Source organism: Oncorhynchus kisutch, linkage group LG12 (genome assembly GCF_002021735.2).
Source record: "Oncorhynchus kisutch isolate 150728-3 linkage group LG12, Okis_V2, whole genome shotgun sequence".
Lineage (NCBI taxonomy): Eukaryota > Metazoa > Chordata > Actinopteri > Salmoniformes > Salmonidae > Oncorhynchus > Oncorhynchus kisutch.
In genome coordinates this window covers 25,317,409-25,337,903 of record NC_034185.2, presented here as the reverse complement: position 1 = coordinate 25,337,903, position 20,495 = coordinate 25,317,409, and the positions used below count along the sequence as shown (strand labels likewise).

Sequence of the window (20,495 nt, the reverse complement as noted above, 5' to 3'; positions counted from 1 at the left end):
AATTAATTCATTAGACCCTAATCTATGGATTTCACATGACTGGGAAGGGGCACAGCCTGGGAGGGCATAGGATGTGTCACTGCCTGGTATGGCATCTGACCGTAAGGCGCTACAGAGGGTAGTGCATATGGCCCAGTACACCACTGGGGCCAAGCTTCCTGCCATCCAGGAGCTATATACTAGGCGGTGTCAGAGGAAAGCCCCAAAAATTGTCAGAGACTCCAGTCACCCAAGTCATAAACTGTTTTCTCTGCTACCGTACGGCAAGTAGTACCGGAGCACCAAGTCTAGGACCAAAAGGCTCCTTAACAGCTTCTACCCCCAAGCCATAAGACTGCTGAACAATTAATCATATGGCCACTGGACTATTTACATTGACCAACCCCCCCTCCATTTGTTTTGTACACTGCTGCTACTCGCTGTTTATTATCTATGCATAGTCACTTCAATGTACAAATTACCTCGACTAACCTGTACTCCTGCATATTGACTCGGTATCGGTACCCCCTGTATATAGCCTCGTTATTGTTATTTTATTGTGTTACTTTTTAGTATTTTTTACTTTAGTTTATTTGGTAAATATTTTCTTATCTCTTTCTTGAACAGCATTGTTGGTTAAGGGCTTGTAAGTAAGCATTTCACAGTGAGGTCTACACATGTTGTATTCGGCGCATGTGACAAATAAAGTTTGATTTGATTTGACTTGGGCACCTGGTCCACCCACTGGGGAGCCAGGCCCAGCCAATTAGAATGAGTTTTTCCCCAGACAGAAGTTCTACTCAGTTTCATCAGCTGTCCAGTTGGCTGGTCTCAGATGATCTTGCAAGTGAAGAAGCTGGATGTGGAGGTACTGGGCTGGCGTGGTTACACGTGGTCTGCGGATGTTAGGCCAGTTCGACGTACTGCCAAATTCTCTAAAACGACATTGGCGGTGCCTTGTGGTAGAGAAATGAACACTCAATTATTTGGCAACAGCTCTGGTGTTCATTCCTGCAGTCAGAATGTCAATTGCATGCTCCCTCAAAACTTGAGACATCTGTGGCATTGTGTTGTGTAACAAAACTGCACCTTTTAGAGTAGAGGTCGACCGATTATGATTTTTCAACAGCGATACCGATTATTGGAGGACCAAAGAAGCAGATGCCGATTAATCGGACAATAAAAAAATAAAAAAAAGTGTAATAATGACAATTACAACAATACTGAATGAACACTTATTTGAACTTAATATAATACATCAATAAAATCAATTTAGCCTCAAGTAAATAATGGAACATGTTCAATTTGGTTTAAATAATGCAAAAACAAAGTGTTGGAGAAGAAAGTAAAAGTGCAATATGTGCTATGTAAGAAAGCTAACCTTTCAGTTCCTTGCTAAGAACATGAGAACATATGAAAGCTGGTGGTTCCTTTTAACATGAGTCTTCAATATTCCCAGGTAAGAAGTTTTAGGTTGTAGTTATTATAGGAATTATAGGACTATTTCCCTCTATACCATTTGTATTTCATTAACCTTTGACTATTGGATGTTCTTATAGGCACTTTAGTATTGCCAGTGTAACAGTATAGCTTCTGTCCCTCTCCTCACTCCTCCCTGGCTCGAACCAGCAACACAACGACAACAGCCACCATCGAACCAGCGTTACCCATGCAGAGCAAGGGGAACAACTACTAGAAGGCTCAGAGCGAGTGACGTTTGAAACGCTATTAGCGCGCACTAACTAGCTAGCCATTTCACTTCGGTCACACCAGCCTCATCTCGGGAGTTGATAGGCTTGAAGTCATAAACAGCGCAATGCTTGATGCACAACGAAGAGCTGCTGGCAAAACGCACGAAAGTGCTGTTTGAATGAATGTTTACGCACTTGCTTCTGCCTACCACCGCTCAGTCAGATACTTAGATACTTGTATGCTCAGTCAGATTATATGCAACGCAGGACACGCTAGATAATATCTAGTAATATCCTCAACCATGTGTAGTTAACTAGTGATTATGATTGATTGTTTTTTATAAGATAAGTTTAATGCTAGCTAACAACTTACCTTGGCTTACTGCATTCGCGTAACAGGCAGTCTCCTTGTGGAGTGCAACGAGAGAGAGGCAGGTCGTTAATGCGTTGGACTAGTTAACTGTAAGGTTGCAAGATTGGATCCCCCGAGCTGACAAGGTGAACATCTGTTGTTCTGCCCCTGAACAATGCAGTTAACCCACCGTTCCTAGGCTGTCATTGAAAATAAGAATGTGTTCTTAACTGACTTGCCTAGTTAAATAAAGGTATTTAAAAAATATTGTTAAAAACATTTAAAAAATCGGCTCCCAAAAAGACAGATTTTCGATTATTATGAAAACTTGAAATCGGCCCTAATTAATCGGCCATTCCGATTAATCGGTCAACCTCTATTTTAGAGTGGCCTTTTATTGTCCGCAGCACAAGGCGCACCTGTGTAAAGATCATGCTGTTTAATCAGCTTCTTTATATGCTACACCTGTCAGATGGATGGATTATTTTGGCGAAGGAGAAATGTTCACTAACAGGGATGTAAACAAATTTGTGCACAACATTTGAGAGAAATAAGCTTTTTGTGCATATGGAACATTTCTGGGATCTTTTATTTCAGGTCATGAAACATGGGACCAATACTTTACATGTTGCGTTTATATTTTTGTTCAGTATACAAAATCAGCTTTAATGAAACTTATTTACACTTTTCCCCTTGACTTCAATTTTTTTGTTGTTGAAAAGCAGAAGACAGATTTCATTATATTTTGTTGGCCAGTTATTCCTGTATATTTGCTGGGTTTTGTAAAGTTGTTCACGGCAAATGCTTAGGGTCAATGAGCAAGTGAGTGCTTTTCAGTGTAGGAGCTGAATGGTGGAATTAGACGTGTGAAGTAGGCACTCAAGTCTGGCTTGATTGATTCAGTGTCAAAATGGTAGCGGGGCCTCTATCAACTGAAGAAGAACTAACCTGAGAGGGTTGTTTGGGGTTCTGGAGTTGGAATGCTCATGCAGAGCAGTGTCAATGTGGGGGAAAATATTGAAATAAATTCAATAAATCTATTTTCAAGAAGCTGAGTCATGGGTTGAAGGGTTGTAAAAAATGATTTGTGGAGTGTAACTGACAATTAACCTGTGAGTCTATGTCATTGTTTTTTTGTTTGAATTGTTTACGTGTTCGCTATGCGGGGGAAATGACAAGACAAGCGGAACAACATGGCTAAGAACTGTTGTAACGGGTATTATTATCGTAGCAGCACACCTCTGGAGTGAAGGCAATTCCACGCTGTGTTAGCTAAGTTTTCATATCTTCGGGTGTAGTTCGTGAAGGTTGAAGTTTGTATGTTAGAATGATAACGTTATAATAATTAAGGATGAAGCGTGAAATCATCCCAGTAATAATAAGTGTGAAGATTTGATTTCCTCCCTTGTGTAATAAGCAGCCAATGAGGTATTTTTCCTTTATTCATGTGTTTAATCTGATACTGTTATAGCTCCGGCTAAACTGTTTATGTATGTCAGCACTTCAGAGTTATACCAAGCTAATAAGTTACTCGTAAGACAAGAAGGTTGTAAGAGTGTGCTTAACTGTATTTTCATTTACTTTAAAGTTCTCACGGAAGGTGATAATTCTGACTAAAACTACAGAATAAAGCCGCCAGTTAAAATCAAGGAACAGTTGTGCTCGTGGTTACTGAAGGGAGCTATATGGAGTGAACAGGGAAGAAAAATGGGCAATGTGGCAAATGCTGCTGCACAGATAATAAAACATACAGTACCAGTCAAAAGTATGGACATACCTTCTCATTCTAGGGTTTTTCTCTATGTTTACTATTTTCTACATTGTATAAAAATAGCAAAGACATCAAAACTATGAAATAACACATATTGAATCATGTAGTAACCAAAAAAGTGTTAAACAAATCTAAATATATTTTAGATTTTAGATTCTTCAAAGTAGTCACCCTTTGCCTTGATGACAGCTTTGCACACTTTTGGCATTCTCTCAACCAGCTTCATGAGGTAGTCACCTGGGTAGGTGTGTCCAAACTTTGGACTGGTACTGGATATTGTGTGTATCTGTCATTCAAATACAAATGCAATAGTCCCACTCAGTGTACTTTCACCATGTAGGTTTGTTTACCTAGCTGCTTTGTGAACAATAAAAGCTACAGACTGCCTATATCCGTAGAAGAACATGGATTCATCCTTACTTTGAAGAACACAGCAGTTTCTCTCCCCCTCAAGCTCTGTCTTTTGGGGGTCTTTGAGCTATTCCTGATGCAGTTGATTGGGAGCTGTTGCAACATGAAGCACGCATCCAATAGGGTGCCTAGCTAAGTCTTTCCATCCCCAACAATGTACTCTTTCTCTGAACCAGCTGTGTGCCGGCAGGCTTTTATTATTCATTTGACCTCGTTATGTGTGTCATTTCAGCAGCACACTATTCTGTACAGTGCTTTGCATGTGGTTGAGACTCGCCTGGAGCTGTGGATGGGGAATAATATCCTGTATGTAGCCATAGGATAATTGGGTAGTTTTTATGTCTGTTTTTATTTTTATTATTCTTACTGGCTTCTATTTTTCTCAACAAAAAAAACCCTCATTCCCATTCTTTCAGCTCTCAACATCTGAGTTATTTTCATAAATCGTGTCTGTTTCCAATGGAGCTCCCGCCTGGTGAGCAAACAGGATAGATGTTCCAATCACTGTGTTCAGCTTGTGTCTCACAGTGCCAATGACCCCCAAATGCTCTAGTCTACACGTTTGGAATTCTGAGTTTTCTGCCCTGTATTTAATTTTTTTCTACTTTTTCCCATCTCTGATAAAGCAACGAGGGAGAAAGAAAATTAGTTCTGAGGATAAAAATAACTGAAACTGAGGGTTGGAATGAAGATGTTTTACACATAAGGATTGCTCCAAAAGATCTTCAAGATTGGTACAGTAGGTGTTATAAGAATGTGCAAGGATTACTGTGGAGGGACTCAAACTGTGTGATATTGAGTCATCTTGGAGAGAGAGAGCGAGTGTTTGTGATTACACAGTAGCTGAAGAGAGGATGCACTAGTTGTCTTAACACGTGTTTGTGTAAAGACAATGCTTGGCTTGTGTCTGAACATCATTTTGGGCTGAAACATATTACATGCCTGTCTTTGTGCACAAGGTCTTTCATTTTCTCTGACGTGACATTTGGACAGTAGGAGTAAAACGTGAGTGTTATTGTAAGCCTTGTGTACAACATGTGATCACAGTACACCCAGTGAAAGACCCAAAGGTTAATGTAGCTTCTAAGGATCAACAGCAGCTTGTGTTTTTATATGGCTCCTCAGGCCTCCTGAATGGAAGCTGGAAGCTACTGAAGGAACTATGAAAACACTTAAACACTCAAAATATGCAAAGTGTCCTTTTTATCATTTACTCTCAGAGTGTTCCACAAAACCCGTCTCCTGCTAAGAGAAAAACAGTAGCACGCCTCATTTAATACGTGTTAGTTAATCATTTTGCTATTCCCAGTATGATATTGAAAGAAATTGCTTTAGCAGACACTATTAGACTGTTACTCTTAGCTAAGTGCTGTGATCGGGCTGTTTTGCAGTGATTACCCTGCCCTGAGGAGTAATTCCCCCTATTATGAGGAGCAGATCAATAAATCAGACCATCCTCATGCGCACAGACACACACACACACACATTGCCTGCATGATGATAACCTTCACACCCATATAGCATTGCAATGGCACAAAAACATATTGCTGCTGAAATGCTGAAACATTCAAACAGGACTGATGGGATTCTATCTAGACTATTTAAAAATGATATACATGAATTCTAAATGGGCTGTCAATTGTAACCAATGTGTTTTTCTATAATGCTACAAAAAGGTCAGTTTTACTGCTCATTTGTCATTTTCACCTTTATCTCCCAAGAATTGAGCTATCAATCTTATTTAGTCAGTACTGCTAGGGTTTAGGGTTTTTCCTCAGTGCGCTAGACAGACAGAGCAAGCTAAGTTCCAAAGAGTAGTGACAGAGAACAACAACCATTTATATTTTATGTTGTCATTTACGCGAAAGCATCTGATTTCATCAGGAGTCAGTGAGGAAGACAGTGCAGAGGGATCACACACTTGAGTGAAAGGAATAAACTCTAACTTGTCGCCGTTGGTATTTACATGACAAATTGGGGGTGTTGAATGGATGGCTTTAGATCTGGGAACTGTCTGGGACCCTGCACTTTATTGTCCCTCTAATCACTCTGACATCAATCTAATCAAGCACTTCATGAGAGCCCATGAGCTCATGTTGCGCAACATTTCAATAGGCTATGCAATTGCGCAAGAAAACAGAGTGATGGCCACTAATAAAAAGAGGAGGATCCCATCAGCTTTCTATAGGCTTACTATATGTATTCCTGAACTTTTCTAATAATAAGCACATTGCTTATATTTACAACAGGAGTATAGCCTACCTGGCTGGCGTGAAACTAAATTGTTTTCCATTCGCTATTTAAGTGCATAGATGACATGTATTTTTTCCACTGCCCCAGTTTCAATATAGGTGCATGATAATGATCCATTATAAATCCAAACAAATTTCACACATATATTATTTAGTATATGTAAATATTAAATCAAGAATAGTCTGATGGGTGACAATATTAGCCTATCACTTGTGAATTATATATTATCACATGCGAATGATACCCAGCATAAGAAAAAATTGCTTTTTTTTGGTGACATTTTCGAATCAAAGTTGCACACCTCACGTAGCCTAGCCCATAGTCCTATATGTTTTGATAAGGTTTGTAATCACAACTTAAGTGGCCAAATAACTTCTTAAAATTAAGCACATTAATTAGCTTTACAAGGGGTGTAGAGCCAAACTGGCATACATAAGCAGCGTGGGAGTTTCAAGTTTTGGAAAGATCATTTTCCCAATAAAAATACATTTGTGGTCACTTTTGAGAATTGTGTTTTCTGCTAATGGAACATTTGCGCTTATAGCCTACTGGCTCGTTGCGAACTGTGTGAAGATAATTTCTTCCTATCAAAGACTGTAATTCATTTTCCAGAATTGTATATAATTATGACATAACATTGAAGGTTGTGCAATGTAACAGCAATATTTAGACTCATGGATGCCACCCATTAGATAAAATACGGAACGGTTACGTATTTCACTGAAAGAATAAACGTTTTGTTTTCAAAATGATTGTTTTTTTTACCATATTAATGACGTAAGGCTTGTATTTCTGTGTGTTATTATATTATAATTAAGTCTATGATTTGATATTTGATAGAGCAATCTGACTGAGCGGTGGTAGGCAGCAGTAGGCTCATAAGCATTCATTCAAACAGCACTTTCCTGTATTTGCAAGCAGCGCTACGCTGTGCTTCAAGCATTGCGCTGTATATGACTTCAAGCCTATCAACTCCCGAGATTAGGCTGACAATACTATAGTGCCAATAAGAACATCCAATACCACCAGCTTAAATGTTAAGGAACTTAAATGTTAGCTTTTTTACATGGCAAATATTGCACTTTTACTTTCTTCTCCAACACTTTGTTTTTGCATTATTAAAACCAAAATGAACATGTTTCATTATGTATTTGAGACTAAATTGATTTTATTGATGTATTATATTAAGTTAAAATAAACGTGTTCATTCAGTATTGTTGTAATTGTTATTATTACAAATATATATATATATATATATATATAAATCAGCCGATTAATCGGTATCTGCTTTTTTGGGGTCCTCTGATAATCGGTATCAGTATCGGCATTGAAATATCATAATCGGTCGACCTCTAGTGACTAATGTAGTGTGTACAGCCTGCGCAAAAAAACTAGAGAGCTCATGCCTTTCAAGCAACTTTTTTCAAATCATCATTAGAGTCTCATCATGCAGCCTTACAATGTCTTACAATCAAAACATCGATGGTGCATAGAGAAGGGCTGGCGCAGAGGGAGGGGTGCTCGCTGTACCCAAAGAGGGCAACGTCATGACAGTATGCTATTCTGTTCTTCTGAAATAGACTACATTTTCTTCATATCATACTTCTTTAGACCTGTCTAAAATAAATAATGGATTTATTGTGAAGGTTTAGGCTATATTACATGGATTTGTTAGACTTTTAAAATGTAGATGTTCCAAAGGTCAGCATCAGTGGCTTGTGTGGAAGCCAGGAGGTGCTAAATGTGTTTATGTTAATTACCGGTCAATTATTGTGAGACCAACAGTTATTTGCTTGACAATCACCGGCTAACAAAATGTTGTGACCGCTACAGCCGATGATGTAGGATCTTAATTTGATCACCCTGTTGCAGGAAAATGCATGACATTTTAAACCTGTAGTGTATTTGAGGTTAAAAACGGCTTCTGAAGTTTGTAATCTTTCACACTTGGTTTTCCGTTACGAAAAACGTATCAACCCCTACAAAAATATCCATTAATTTTGATCCACATAATAATTCACATTTCCTGTTGCTGCAGGACTATTTTAAGATCCGACATCTGTACACATTGAGCTTTCATAGTGTGTCTGGACTGTAAGCAGAATTAGATCATAGATGATTCATGTAGAAGGCCTCACATATGAATCAAACCTCAAAGAGGTTCTATAGAGAATGATAAGATAAGTTCAAATGAAATCCACTTTCATGGATTGTTGTTGTTTGTCTGATAATTAAGGATAGATTAATAACCATGTAATAAAGTTGCAGTTTATGCCATGTTAAAAAGTGTGACCAATTGCTGAATATGAACATGTTACTTTCATGTGATCAACAGTTTCTTTTTTCAGACAGAATAAATATGGATATTTCTTCTAACTTTATCCAGCTTATGAAAGCCCAGACGATTTATCTCTGCTCAAACATAGCCTGAATCTGAGATTTAGAGGTGCACAATGTCTATACACCTTGATGCATGGGTTCTGGCACATTTCTGTGAATTCAGTTAATATGGGGGCTATTCAGCTTATTGCCTTTCAGCCAATTTCTTTCCCAGCTACGAAAATAACACTTACAGACCTGTGTCCACAGAGGAAGCGTTCCAGTTATTAGTTTTTCTGTCTGTTGACCGCTGTCGCTTTGATAACCTCTCCACTGATGTTCTTCTGAAGCCTACTGGAAGAGGGAGAAGAGGGAGAGAGTGGAAGGGTCACCTGCCATTTTCTGTTGCTTTATTGTTTCCCCAGCTTGAAAGACATGCTCTATAATACAATATGGAACCCGGGAAGCAGCAGCACGGACGGCAACAGGAGGACAATTTCAACCATAGAAACCTTGATGCTCTTTTATTTTTTATTTTTTTCTATTTCATGACCTTAGCTAAATGAGAAAATGTTGCATATATCTTGCTTGCAGATCATGTATGCAGCCATGATTGCAATGCCCCCCCCCCTAGTAATAAGTAGCAATGGGTCATACATATTCAGTGATAAAATTGAAGGAAAGCAGTTTAGGGGAGGGGGGACGGAGAAAAGCTCTGAATAGATTTGATTAAGTAAACAAAATTAGATTCAGGTAGCATATTATGTGCTTTAGTAAACTTGAAATACAGCATAGGGTCCATTACATACCCCCACCCTGGAGTGGAGTCATCCACAGGGTTACCAATTAAAAATGACTCACTTAGTATGGTAGTTCCGTGAGAAATTAACAATCCATGCATCCAATTTCCATTCATTTTAAGTGGTCCACATGCAGCAGCCAATCATGGCAAAGTCAACAAGTTGTCAACCAGAACGCAGAGCTTTAGTAAGCCTGCTATAACCCAGTACATCAGTGATCAAAAGAGGCAAACTCTTCTATAAACCATTTTGCTGTGTTTATGCTAGTTCAAAAATGGAGAAGTTGCTTACTGTAAGGGTTTTCTGGTGAAACAGAGGCAGACCAAAATGCAGCGTGATGGTTATTCATGTTTAATTTATAAAGACACTATACATGAATAAACTAACAAAAACAATAAACGTGCGAAAACCTAAACAGCCCTATCTGGTGCAAACACAGAGACAGGAACAATCACCCACAAACACACAGTGAAACCCAGGCTAGCTAAGTATGATTCTCAATCAGAGACAACTAATGACACCTGCCTCTGATTGAGAACCATACTAGGCCGAAACATATAAATACCCAAATCATAGAAAAACAAACATAGACTGCCCACCCAACTCACGCCCTGACCATACTAAATAAATACAAAACAAAGGAAATAAAGGTCAGAACGTGACAGTACCCCCCCCCCCAAAGGTGCGGACTCCGGCCGCAAAACCTTGACCTATAGGGGAGGGTCTGGGTGGGCGTCTGTCCTCGGTGGCGGCTCTGGCGCGGGACGCGGACCCCACTTCACTATTGTCTTAGTCCACCTCATTGTCCGCCTCCATGGCTCTCTAACCATGGCAACCCCTCTCAATGACCCCTCTGGCAGACTGGCAGCACTGGCGGCTCCTGGCAGACTGGCGGTTCCTGGCAGACTGGCGGCGCTGGGCAGACTGGCGGCGCTGGGCAGACGGGCGGCTCAGGTGGCGCTGGGCAGACGGGCGGCTCAGGCGGCGCTGGGCAGACGGGTGGCTCAGGCGGCGCTGGGCAGACGGGTGGCTCAGGCGGCGCTGGGCAGACGGGCGGCTCAGGCGGCGCTGGGCAGACGGGTGGCTCAGACGGCGCTGGGCAGACAGGTAGCTCAGACGGCGCTGGGCAGACTGGCGGCACTGGCGGCGCTGGGCAGACGGGTAGCTCAGACGGCGCTGGGCAGACTGGCGACTCTGATGGCGCTGGGCAGACGGGAAGCTCCGGCAACGCTGGAGAAGAAAGCTCTGGCAGCGCTGGACTGAGAAGCACTGGCGACTCTGGAATGAGGGGCTCTGGCGCCTCTGGCATGAGGGGCGGGAGCTCTGACAGCGCCGGACAGGCGGGAGACTCCGGCAACGCTGGAGAGGAGGAAAGTTCCGGCAGCGCTGAACAGGCAGGAGACTCCGACAGCGCTGGAGAGGAGGAAGGCTCTGACAGCGCTGAACAGGCGAGGCGCACTGTAGGCCTGATGCGTGGTGCTGGCACTGGTGGTACTGGGCCAAGGACACGCACAGGAAGCCTGGTGCGGGGAGCTGCCACCGGAGGACTGGTGTGTGGAGGTGGCACAGGATGGACCGGACCGTGAAGGCGTACTGGAGATCTTGAGAGCAGGGCTGGCACAGGACGTGCAAGGCTAGGGAGGTGCACAGGAGGCCTGGTGCGTGAGGCTGGCACCATCTTCACCAGCCGACTAGCACGCACCTCAGGACGAGTATGGAGAGCTGACCCAGGTGTCATCAAATCACCGACACGCTCCGTCGGGCGAATTTTGTGTCTCATGCACCAACACAGCAACTCCCTCATATCTCTCTCCTCCAATTTCCCCATTAACTCCTTCACAGTCTCTGCTTCGCTCACCTCCAACACCAGCTCTGGTTCTGAGCTCCTCCTTGGCTCCTCACGATAAACGGGGGGAGTTGGCTCAGGTCTGACTCCTGACTCTGCCACACTCCCCCTGTGCCCCCTCCCAAGAAATTCTTGGGGCTGCCTCTCGGGCTTCCGTCCGCGCCGCCGTGCTTGCTTCGCCAACCTCATTCTCCTGTAACCTTCCGCGCACTGCTCCATCGAATCCCAGGTGGGCTCCGGCACTCTCCCTGGGTCGACCGCCCACCTGTCTATTTCCTCCCAAGTAGTATAGTCCATATTCTTGCCGTCCAAACCGTCCTCCCATGTCCATTCCTCTTTTCGCTGCTGTTGCCCGTTACCACGCCGCTTGGTCCTGTTGTGGTGGGTGATTCTGTAAGGGTTTTCTTCTGGTGAAAGAGAGGCGGACCAAAATGCAGCGTGGTGGTTATTCATGTTTAATTTATAAAGACATTATACATGAATAAACTAACAAAAACAATAAACGTGCGAAAACCTAAACAGCCCTATCTGGTGCAAACACAGAGACAGGAACAATCACCCACAAACACACAGTGAAACCCAGGCTAGCTAAGTATGATTCTCAATCAGAGACAACTAATGACACCTGCCTCTGATTGAGAACCATACTAGAAACATATAAATACCGAAATCACAGAAAAACAAACATAGACTGCTCACCCAACTCACAACCCTGACCATACTAAATAAATACAAAACAAAGGAAATAAAGGTCAGAACGTGACACTTACCCCAGATGCCAAATGCAGGAAAGCAAAAAATAGCTTAATGAAATAGAACATCTCTTTTTGGAATCAAAGGGAATATTTAATAGAAACAGCCGGCTCAGCTCTCATACAGTATGATTGAGTTTTGATTAATCACAATTGGTTCCAGTGCTGTGTAGCTCAAATTCTATTGTTGATTATTTTAGATCCACTTCTTCATGTTTGAACTAGACCCACTATGCCCAGTTTCCACTGCTACTCTGGCTAAATAAAATTACCAGTGAATGATCAACATTATACACACCCATTTGATTTGCATGGGATTTTAGATATGAGACTGAGAGCCATTTATAGTATTTATAGGGAAACATTAGATGTTTTAATGTCATTATGCTTTAGTACAAGGTATGATGGATAAGTGAATACAGCTATAATGAATGTGTTGATAATAAAAAACACTTGTCTGTTCCCAGAATGGAGGCCTGCTCAGGGAAAAGCACTCAAAGAGACCCAGCAATTGATTTTTGTCCACTCTAAGGGACATTGGTTTTTGGTCTTTATCTTTGAGGCCATACATGCCACTGTGATACGTCCCATTGTACATTTGACAGGACATTCTGGGCTTTTCAATAATATCACATGTGTGGGGGTGTGACCTGGATAACTTTCTCTTACTGATCTTTCACAATGTCTGCCAGCCCAATCAGCATATTATATGATAAGAAGAAAAGTTGTGCTTTTCAAATGGATTATTATTGAGAAAATATCTCAGAAATAGTTTGGTGAATTTTCAGAGCAGTGTAATATTTTTTTTCTTATTTAAAGAGCTTGTTTATAAATGTCCTTTGTAGTGGATGCGCCAACTATGTGTTTACCGACTGTACCTATCTACTGTAAGGTTAAATTTTTCATATTTACTATCAATCGATTCCTTCCTTTATGTGCTACAGTGCACATAAAATACAAATACATAAATTAAATAAACAATTATGTTTTCTTTGTAAAAATATTTGTTTCACCGCGATGTAAACAATTATAATAATTTAAACCCTTTTTGTTTACTGGATCTCAGGAGGATAGCCTATTTATGTTTGTATTTACTTATACTTGACCACGCCTCCCACATTTAGACATGCTGTTGACTCATACTTGTACACATACAGACACGCACACATACACACACACGCACAGTCGCAGAAAACAGCACATTCCACATAACAGCTGCCAGACCAATATCACACCCTCTTACCCTCCTGCAATGATTCATAAGACTGACTGTGCTTTCTCCATCCTGTATAGCGCCAGGCACCACTCCAATAGTACCCCTTGAAAAATAAAGATAGCATTAGACAGAGATAGATTGGTGCAAACAGAAAACAATGTAAAAGTGGTCTTTGGTTGTGCGGCAATAGATTTCCCCAGGCTCTTAATTGATGACTGTGCTGGTTTACTTGATTGTGCTCCTTTAAGATAGTCCTGTCACCAATATTGACACACCCTTGCTCTGCAATGTTGGGCAGAAACCAAGCTAAATAAGCACTAGCTCAGGAAAGCAGAAAAACAAGTCAAACTAAGTAAAACTGATTTGAAAAATGAATGACGATGATGCAATGATACTATTTCTATGTATCCTGCTTTTCCACCACCTTGAATCAATGTGTCCCTCGACAAAGGGCAGGGATAAAGGCAATGACTATGAGAAGGAGGATTACTTTGGCCCACACACCAGGTACAGATGAGTCTTTCAGGTGACACCGACTGTATGAAACATCCAATGAATTGTATTTTGTGTTGCGATTAACATTTCTGTCCATACTCCTAGTCTCTGTATTTCTCTGTTTTACCCTCCAATGCAGGGAGGAGAATGCATCACAGAGGGGAATTTTCCCTCCCTAAGCAATCACCTCTGCACATTGTGCTAACCCTGAAAGTTGAAAAAGAAATTGGCTGTCATCAGCAAGAGGATGTGTTAACATTCTATAGGTCAGGGCTGGCTCTGCCCGCCATAATGACTGACTGTTTCTGTGGTACCTGGGGCAGGTGGAAACTATTCCTGCAGTGGACCAGACACGCATCTATAATTTACCCACCATGCACCATGCCCAGGAACTTCGATATCTCTATCTCTTTGATGATATCAGAGATGCAACAATAAAAAATAGAGATGGCACATTATGATGATAGTGGTGTAAAGGGCTGAGGCATTAGTCCTAATGTGACCAGTAGGATGATGAATGAGCCTGTAGGTCTCAGGGATAAATCAACCAGACAGGATGTGTGTTATTGTGCTGGACTCTCCACGCCCTCTTAATGGTATTGGTGTCTGGGCTGTCAGCTCGGCCTTGGCTCCCATTTGTACTTTATCATCCGCTGGTTTATGAGCTATGACCCCCAGCACTAAATAATACCACCACGTGGACTCCTAATAATATCTGTGTGTGTGTGTGTCAGTGTGTGTCAGTGGGTGTGTCAGTGTGTGTGTGTGCGTGCGTGCGTGCGTGCGTGCACTGTGCAGTCCTGAACATCACATCTGAGATAAGACGAGCCAGACAGAGATCTGTAAATGAGCTGCTAGGGTTCATCTCATTACCTGGCTGTGAGTCACAGGAGGCTGTGCAATTATTACTGCATAGCTTTGATACTGGAGCTATACGGATGTGCACCTCCTATCGTACCACACAGACTATATAGACAGACTATGAAGAGATTTCCCCTGTTATAGTTTTCCTTTAGTTATCTCTGTTGGGTAAGAAGGGTTGCCGTGGAGTTCAGGGGTGTAGAAATAGGACTGACATACACAAACACACATACCAGACACAGGGAGGAGTAGAGGGGTTGAGGGGGGGGTAGGATCCCATTACAGCTCCCTCTGTCATCCACAACTCATTAGGACACACATCTCTGTCTGAGGAGGGAGCCAGGCGAGCCCGCTAACTGCTAGAGGTTGAAATGTTGCGCTGCTCTGTCTCACTTGTTCCCTCCTTCCCTCACTCCCTCCCTCCCTCTCTCCCTCCACCAAGGCATCACATCCAATTAGGCTGCAGTATCCTCCACATGAAACCTGGCTCTCTGGTGGCTGAGCTGCCTGCCTTGCTCCTGCCTCAACAACAGAGGAGAGGCAAAGGCAGGATGATGACTGCACCAAAGACAGGGGTATTTCTGGAGGCCTTGCCTTGCCTGGCAGCCTGGGGGAATTCCAATCTTGAGGCTCACCCGGTTCTTTCTTGAGAAATGGATCCTTGGTCGGCTGCTAGGGACTGTTGGAATTTGCTCAAGCCGCTCAACTTTGTTGTGACAGATCGATTTGCAGGCAGATTGTCTGTGTTGTCCAATTAGAATTGAATTCTGTTTGCTGCCTGGGCCAATAAAACACAACCACTTTGCCCAGATTGGTGGGTGGCATCATGGGGTGAGATTGATACTGCTGGAGATGACAAAGTGAATAGGTGAGCACCAGCTTAGCATTCCCTCTGTGGATTCAGCTGTCAACCATCGTAACTCTGAGAAAACCTCTGAAGGCAAAACATTCATTGGTGACGTGTCAATGTTGTTCTCAAGCTTTTTGGGGAGTTGAATTGGTCTACATTCAGATAACTTCATTCTGTAGAGATCATTAAATGAAGAAAACAGATTTCATCCTCAAATATTCTGTACACATAACTCCTTTTTACTACATCAACTTTTATTATGGGAAATATATAACAGGAAGATATGCCTTAATGAAAATATATTATCTTCTATTTTTCCAGTTTGCACCCCCCAGCCATTTGGTCTAACTAATGCAGAAAGCAGACATCTGCAATTATCCACAACTATTACAGGCTTGTAGGATGCTGTTGTAAGTCTTGTAAAGTGGCAGAGCATGACATCTCCCGCCAGACTGACAAGGCCGTGAAAGATATCGGCAGCATGCTAACGAGGGAATTGACCCACCACACGGACGGACAGATAGCCGGCTTTAAAGACCCTAACGACTCATTACTGTCCTCCTAATGTGGGTAGGATGCCCCACTAATCTCCCAACTTGTTTACCCTAGTCTTTCCCCGGTTCTCTCTCCTCCTCTCCTTTGTTTCCTCCCTTTCTCTTTCCTGTTCGCTCCCCTCTCTTCTCAGTCACTTCTGACAGTCACAGGCCAGCAGTGTCCTCTGGGAATAATGAGCTTGGCCAGTTACGACAGAGGAGCTGATGTGAGCTGCCCCCCTATGGCTCTGTGGTCATTGCCAAGTGCCCTTGTGCTTGTATCGCCTCATTTAGGTTCGAACCCCATCACCTTCTATCTAATGCATCGTCTCCTCAATGGCTTTGTCTCGTGAAATGATCCTTCTTACGAGCAAGCAATAAATAGCATCACCATTTCATCACCTGTGTATGAAATTAATACTGCCCTTCCCATTGTGATTTAAATGGAAGCAGTCATGTCAGGGAAAGTAATGGGATCTTTAGTTGTTTTGTAGTGTTCAATAAGATAATGCTGCGTTTTGACGTTATTACATGATTCCTGTTTCTGGAGGTCATTTATTTAATGTCTGTTTGTGTAATGGGAAGAGGCATTGAGACGGCTGGCTAGGCGTCATAACGATGGCGCCGGGAGACAAGTCTGGTAAATATAATGAATCCACAGGACCTTGAGCAGATTCTCCGTTCCAGGTGTATAGGCCACAAACAAAAGCACCATGAAATAAAAGATGGAATTCTGGAATGGCTCCCTCAGGCTACCTGCATCTCCCCTGAGTTTTGCCTGAGGACTCTAGGCTATGTCATTCTGCTTAAAAAGGTTACATTGAATTTGCTGTGTTTTGTATGCAAAACAGAGAGCCAACTCCTTGCCACGACCTCCAGCAGGTTCTTCCTGAAGGTGGATTAAGTTTCTGGTGCATTGATGCAAAAAGCCCTTGACCAGGGAACATATTAGTAGGCTTTATTATTCTCTCAATGACCAACAATTACCCCTGCGCTGCATTGCATGGAAATCAGATTTAATCACTCAGCATCAGCAGGCAGTGATTCATGAGCCTTGTAATCCTTCAGTCACAAAGTCCGCTGCCTTTTGTTACCCCAGGCCATGGGGAACATGACAGCTTCACTCAGAGCCCTCCCCTGCTGCCTGCCTGCCTCTACTCTGGGCTTGCAGTAGGATAAGTGTTTGTGTGTTTGCGTGCGTGTGTGCGTGCGTTTATGAGCCTGTGCTGGGGACTTTTCAGTAGACTCCATTCAAACTGTAATCGGGAGAAACTAGCAACCTGCTAGCTTGCTAATCACCAGCATCATCCAGGCTGAGTGGAACATATACCTCTGGCTACCTTCAGTCCTAATGGCTGGAGCTGCCGAATCTGGCACATCAGCAACAAAAAAAAAGAAAATGATAACAGGAAATATGAGGCTCCGGTTTATGGGTGATTTCAAGCTGCTGCTGCTTCACAAAATAGGCTGGTTTTATTAGACTATAATTGATACGCCCTCCAGATTCTGCACCAGAAAATGCGGAGGTGCATCGTCTGCCTGTTTGTCTCCATGGTTGTCGAATTGTCGTCGTTATATTGAGGAGTTATTGCGAGGATGAGGACTTGCCAAAATGCTGCCATCAATTGTTATATTCATGACAGTGTAGACTTAATATCATAACAAGCCAAAAACCTGCACATGAGCTTACAGCTCAACTTCCACAGTTGGAAACTGGGGTGTTATTGCATGTTTGAAAGTGAATTCTACCCCAGCAAGTTGTTGAGTTTCTACAGTGTTTGTGTGATGAGTTGAATGTTTTTATGTTTCAGATCTCGGAGGCAGAATGGGACGACCTCCTGGAAGAGTTTGAAGAGAAGAACTACCTTAACGCCAGGCGATGGAAACCAGGACAGGACCCTTACAAACTGTATGCCTTCAACCAAAGAGAGAGTGAGAGGATACCCAGCAACAGAGTTCTCAGAGACACACGACATTACAGGTAACCTACACAGCACAGTACACTTACATAGCCCATTGATGTGTGTGTGTGTGTTCATATACACGCATGTGTGTGTTTAAGTATGCAAGAAGGCATTTGCGAGGATGAATAATATCCGTCTAAATAGCCCATATTATGCCAGATCACTGGCTGTGACAGGGCTGCATGTATCTACTTCTGTGTAAGCTAACGATGGCTTGTTTCCCCACGTTGTGACTCTGCTCCTCCTGGGGAGGAGGACATGGTTTTTAGCAGATGAGAGGTAGTCAACGTGTCAGAGGGAAGGCTGTGTTGTGGCAGCTACAAGCTGCATAGAAAGAGATAATTGCCACATGCGCTGTAGCAGTTTGTGTGAAAACACTCCTACTTCATTGCTCCCATAACATTGCCTTCATTTGTATGCTTCCAATACGACTAAGGCCTTTAGTCTTAAAGTGGATATTATTCAAATCCTCACTGCACTGCTGATGTCTCAAATACCATTAACCAACTAATCCTACATGAATCCATCAAAGAAAGCCTCTGCTTTTACACTGATTTCCACCAGAATGAAAAGAACACAGAGTATGCTACCAGGGCCGGCCCGCTCATAAGGCAGGATTAGGTGGCCTCCTGTGGCAGCAGATTGACGAGAGCAGCATTATCTGAGCTAAACTGACCAACACGCACCTCCAACAACCCATAAAACCTCACATAATTCTGCCCAAAAACAATGTAAATTTCTCTCAACCAATGGCATATGGGCTTTATAGATGAGCGCTTATGACACCCGGTGATAAGCAGTGCCCACTTTGTCATAGGCCGGGACACAAAATATTTATCTTGTCCATTCCCAGGGCGCCTCTCCAGGGTGCTGTTGGAGAGACTCATCACTGCGGCGCTCCACCAACATTTTGTCAAAAAAAGATGATCTAACATAAATCATGTAACAGATATAGGATATTGTAGAAAGAAGGTGGCCTTTTCTGTAGCCTACAGGCTGGAGATAAAATGTTTGACAATTTAATGAGACGGAAACCTTTTACATCATGCAGGTTTCTCCGATCAAATAGCCTAACCTAAATTGCGCCCAATCAAAGTAAAATGTTCTGACATGTTAACAAACAACAGGACAGGTCAAAGTAAAATGTGCTGACATGTTAACAAACAACAGGACAGGTCAAAGTAAAATGTTCTGACATGTTAACAAACAACAGGACAGGTCAAAGTAAAATGTTCTGACATGTTAACAAACAACAGGACAGGTCAAAGTAAAATGTGCTGACATGTTAACAAACAACAGGGCAGGTCAAAGTAAAATGTTCTGACATGTTAACAAACAACAGGACAGGTCAAAGTAAAATGTGCTGACATGTTAACAAACAACAGGACAGGTCAAAGTAAAATGTGCTGACATGTTAACAAACAACAGGACAGGTCAAAGTAAAATGTGCTGACAAGTTAACAAACAACAGGACAGGTCAAAGTAAAATGTTCTGACATGTTAACAAACAACAGGACAGGTCAGAGTAAAATGTGCTGACATGTTAACAAACAACAGGACAGGTCAAAGTAAAATGTTCTGACATGTTAACAAACAACAGGACAGGTCAAAGTAAAATGGACAATATGGAATGGACAATCAGGTTACTCACAACTACTGTCCCCTAGTTTCATCCCATAGGGTAAAATATCACGATCAGTAGTTTCAAGTTTATATCCGTACATTTATTTCAAGCAGTTTTGATGTCTTCACTATTATTATACGATGTAGAAAATAGTAAAAAATAAATACAAGTCCTGGAATGAGTAGATGTGTCCAAACTTTTGACTGGTACTGTACGTATTTTCAACGTTCATTCAGAACTGAAAATGAATCAGATTTCAACGTCCAGAAAATACTGTAAGTTTTCAGAACCTAAATTAAACCTAACTTCAACGTCAATACAAAATACGTATTTAGGGCGGCAGAACGGCCAGGACCGCCCTGCATGCTACTATAAGTGGAAAACCCGCAGATATCAAACACCCTGTTTGCAAATATCATAGGATGATTTTTGACCATACAGTATAAACACAGACTTGGCAACGACCTACTCACTGATGTGATGTTTTCATTAATGAAACCAGTTTAACATTATGCTGACACAGCCTACCCTCTAAATATTTAACTTACATACTAAAACCCTTAGGAGGCGAGAAAATCATGTTACTTTACACAGACTAATCTGCTGGCATGAAATGTTCATTTTTAGAGCACAATGCTATTTCAACCTAATTTGACAGTGATGTTAAGCTTCTTTTCCAGTGTGTTTTAAGGACTATTAGCTGCTTAAGCTGTGTGCGTGTGTGTATTCTGTGGATGTTGTTTTGTTGCATGTGTGTGTGCCCGTGAGTATAACAAGC

At 42.2% G+C, this 20,495-nt stretch overlaps 1 protein-coding gene across 1 annotated transcript in view; it reads left to right on the top strand.

The window, feature by feature from the left end:
* The window catches only part of galnt14 (UDP-N-acetyl-alpha-D-galactosamine:polypeptide N-acetylgalactosaminyltransferase 14 (GalNAc-T14)), a 117,776-nt gene that overhangs the window by 1,371 nt on the left and 95,910 nt on the right, over nt 1-20,495 (top strand). The window contains exon 2 of the mRNA XM_031837215.1: nt 17,941-18,110. Coding sequence (XP_031693075.1) covers nt 17,941-18,110 — 170 coding nt within the window. The remainder of the gene's footprint in view (nt 1-17,940; nt 18,111-20,495) is intronic.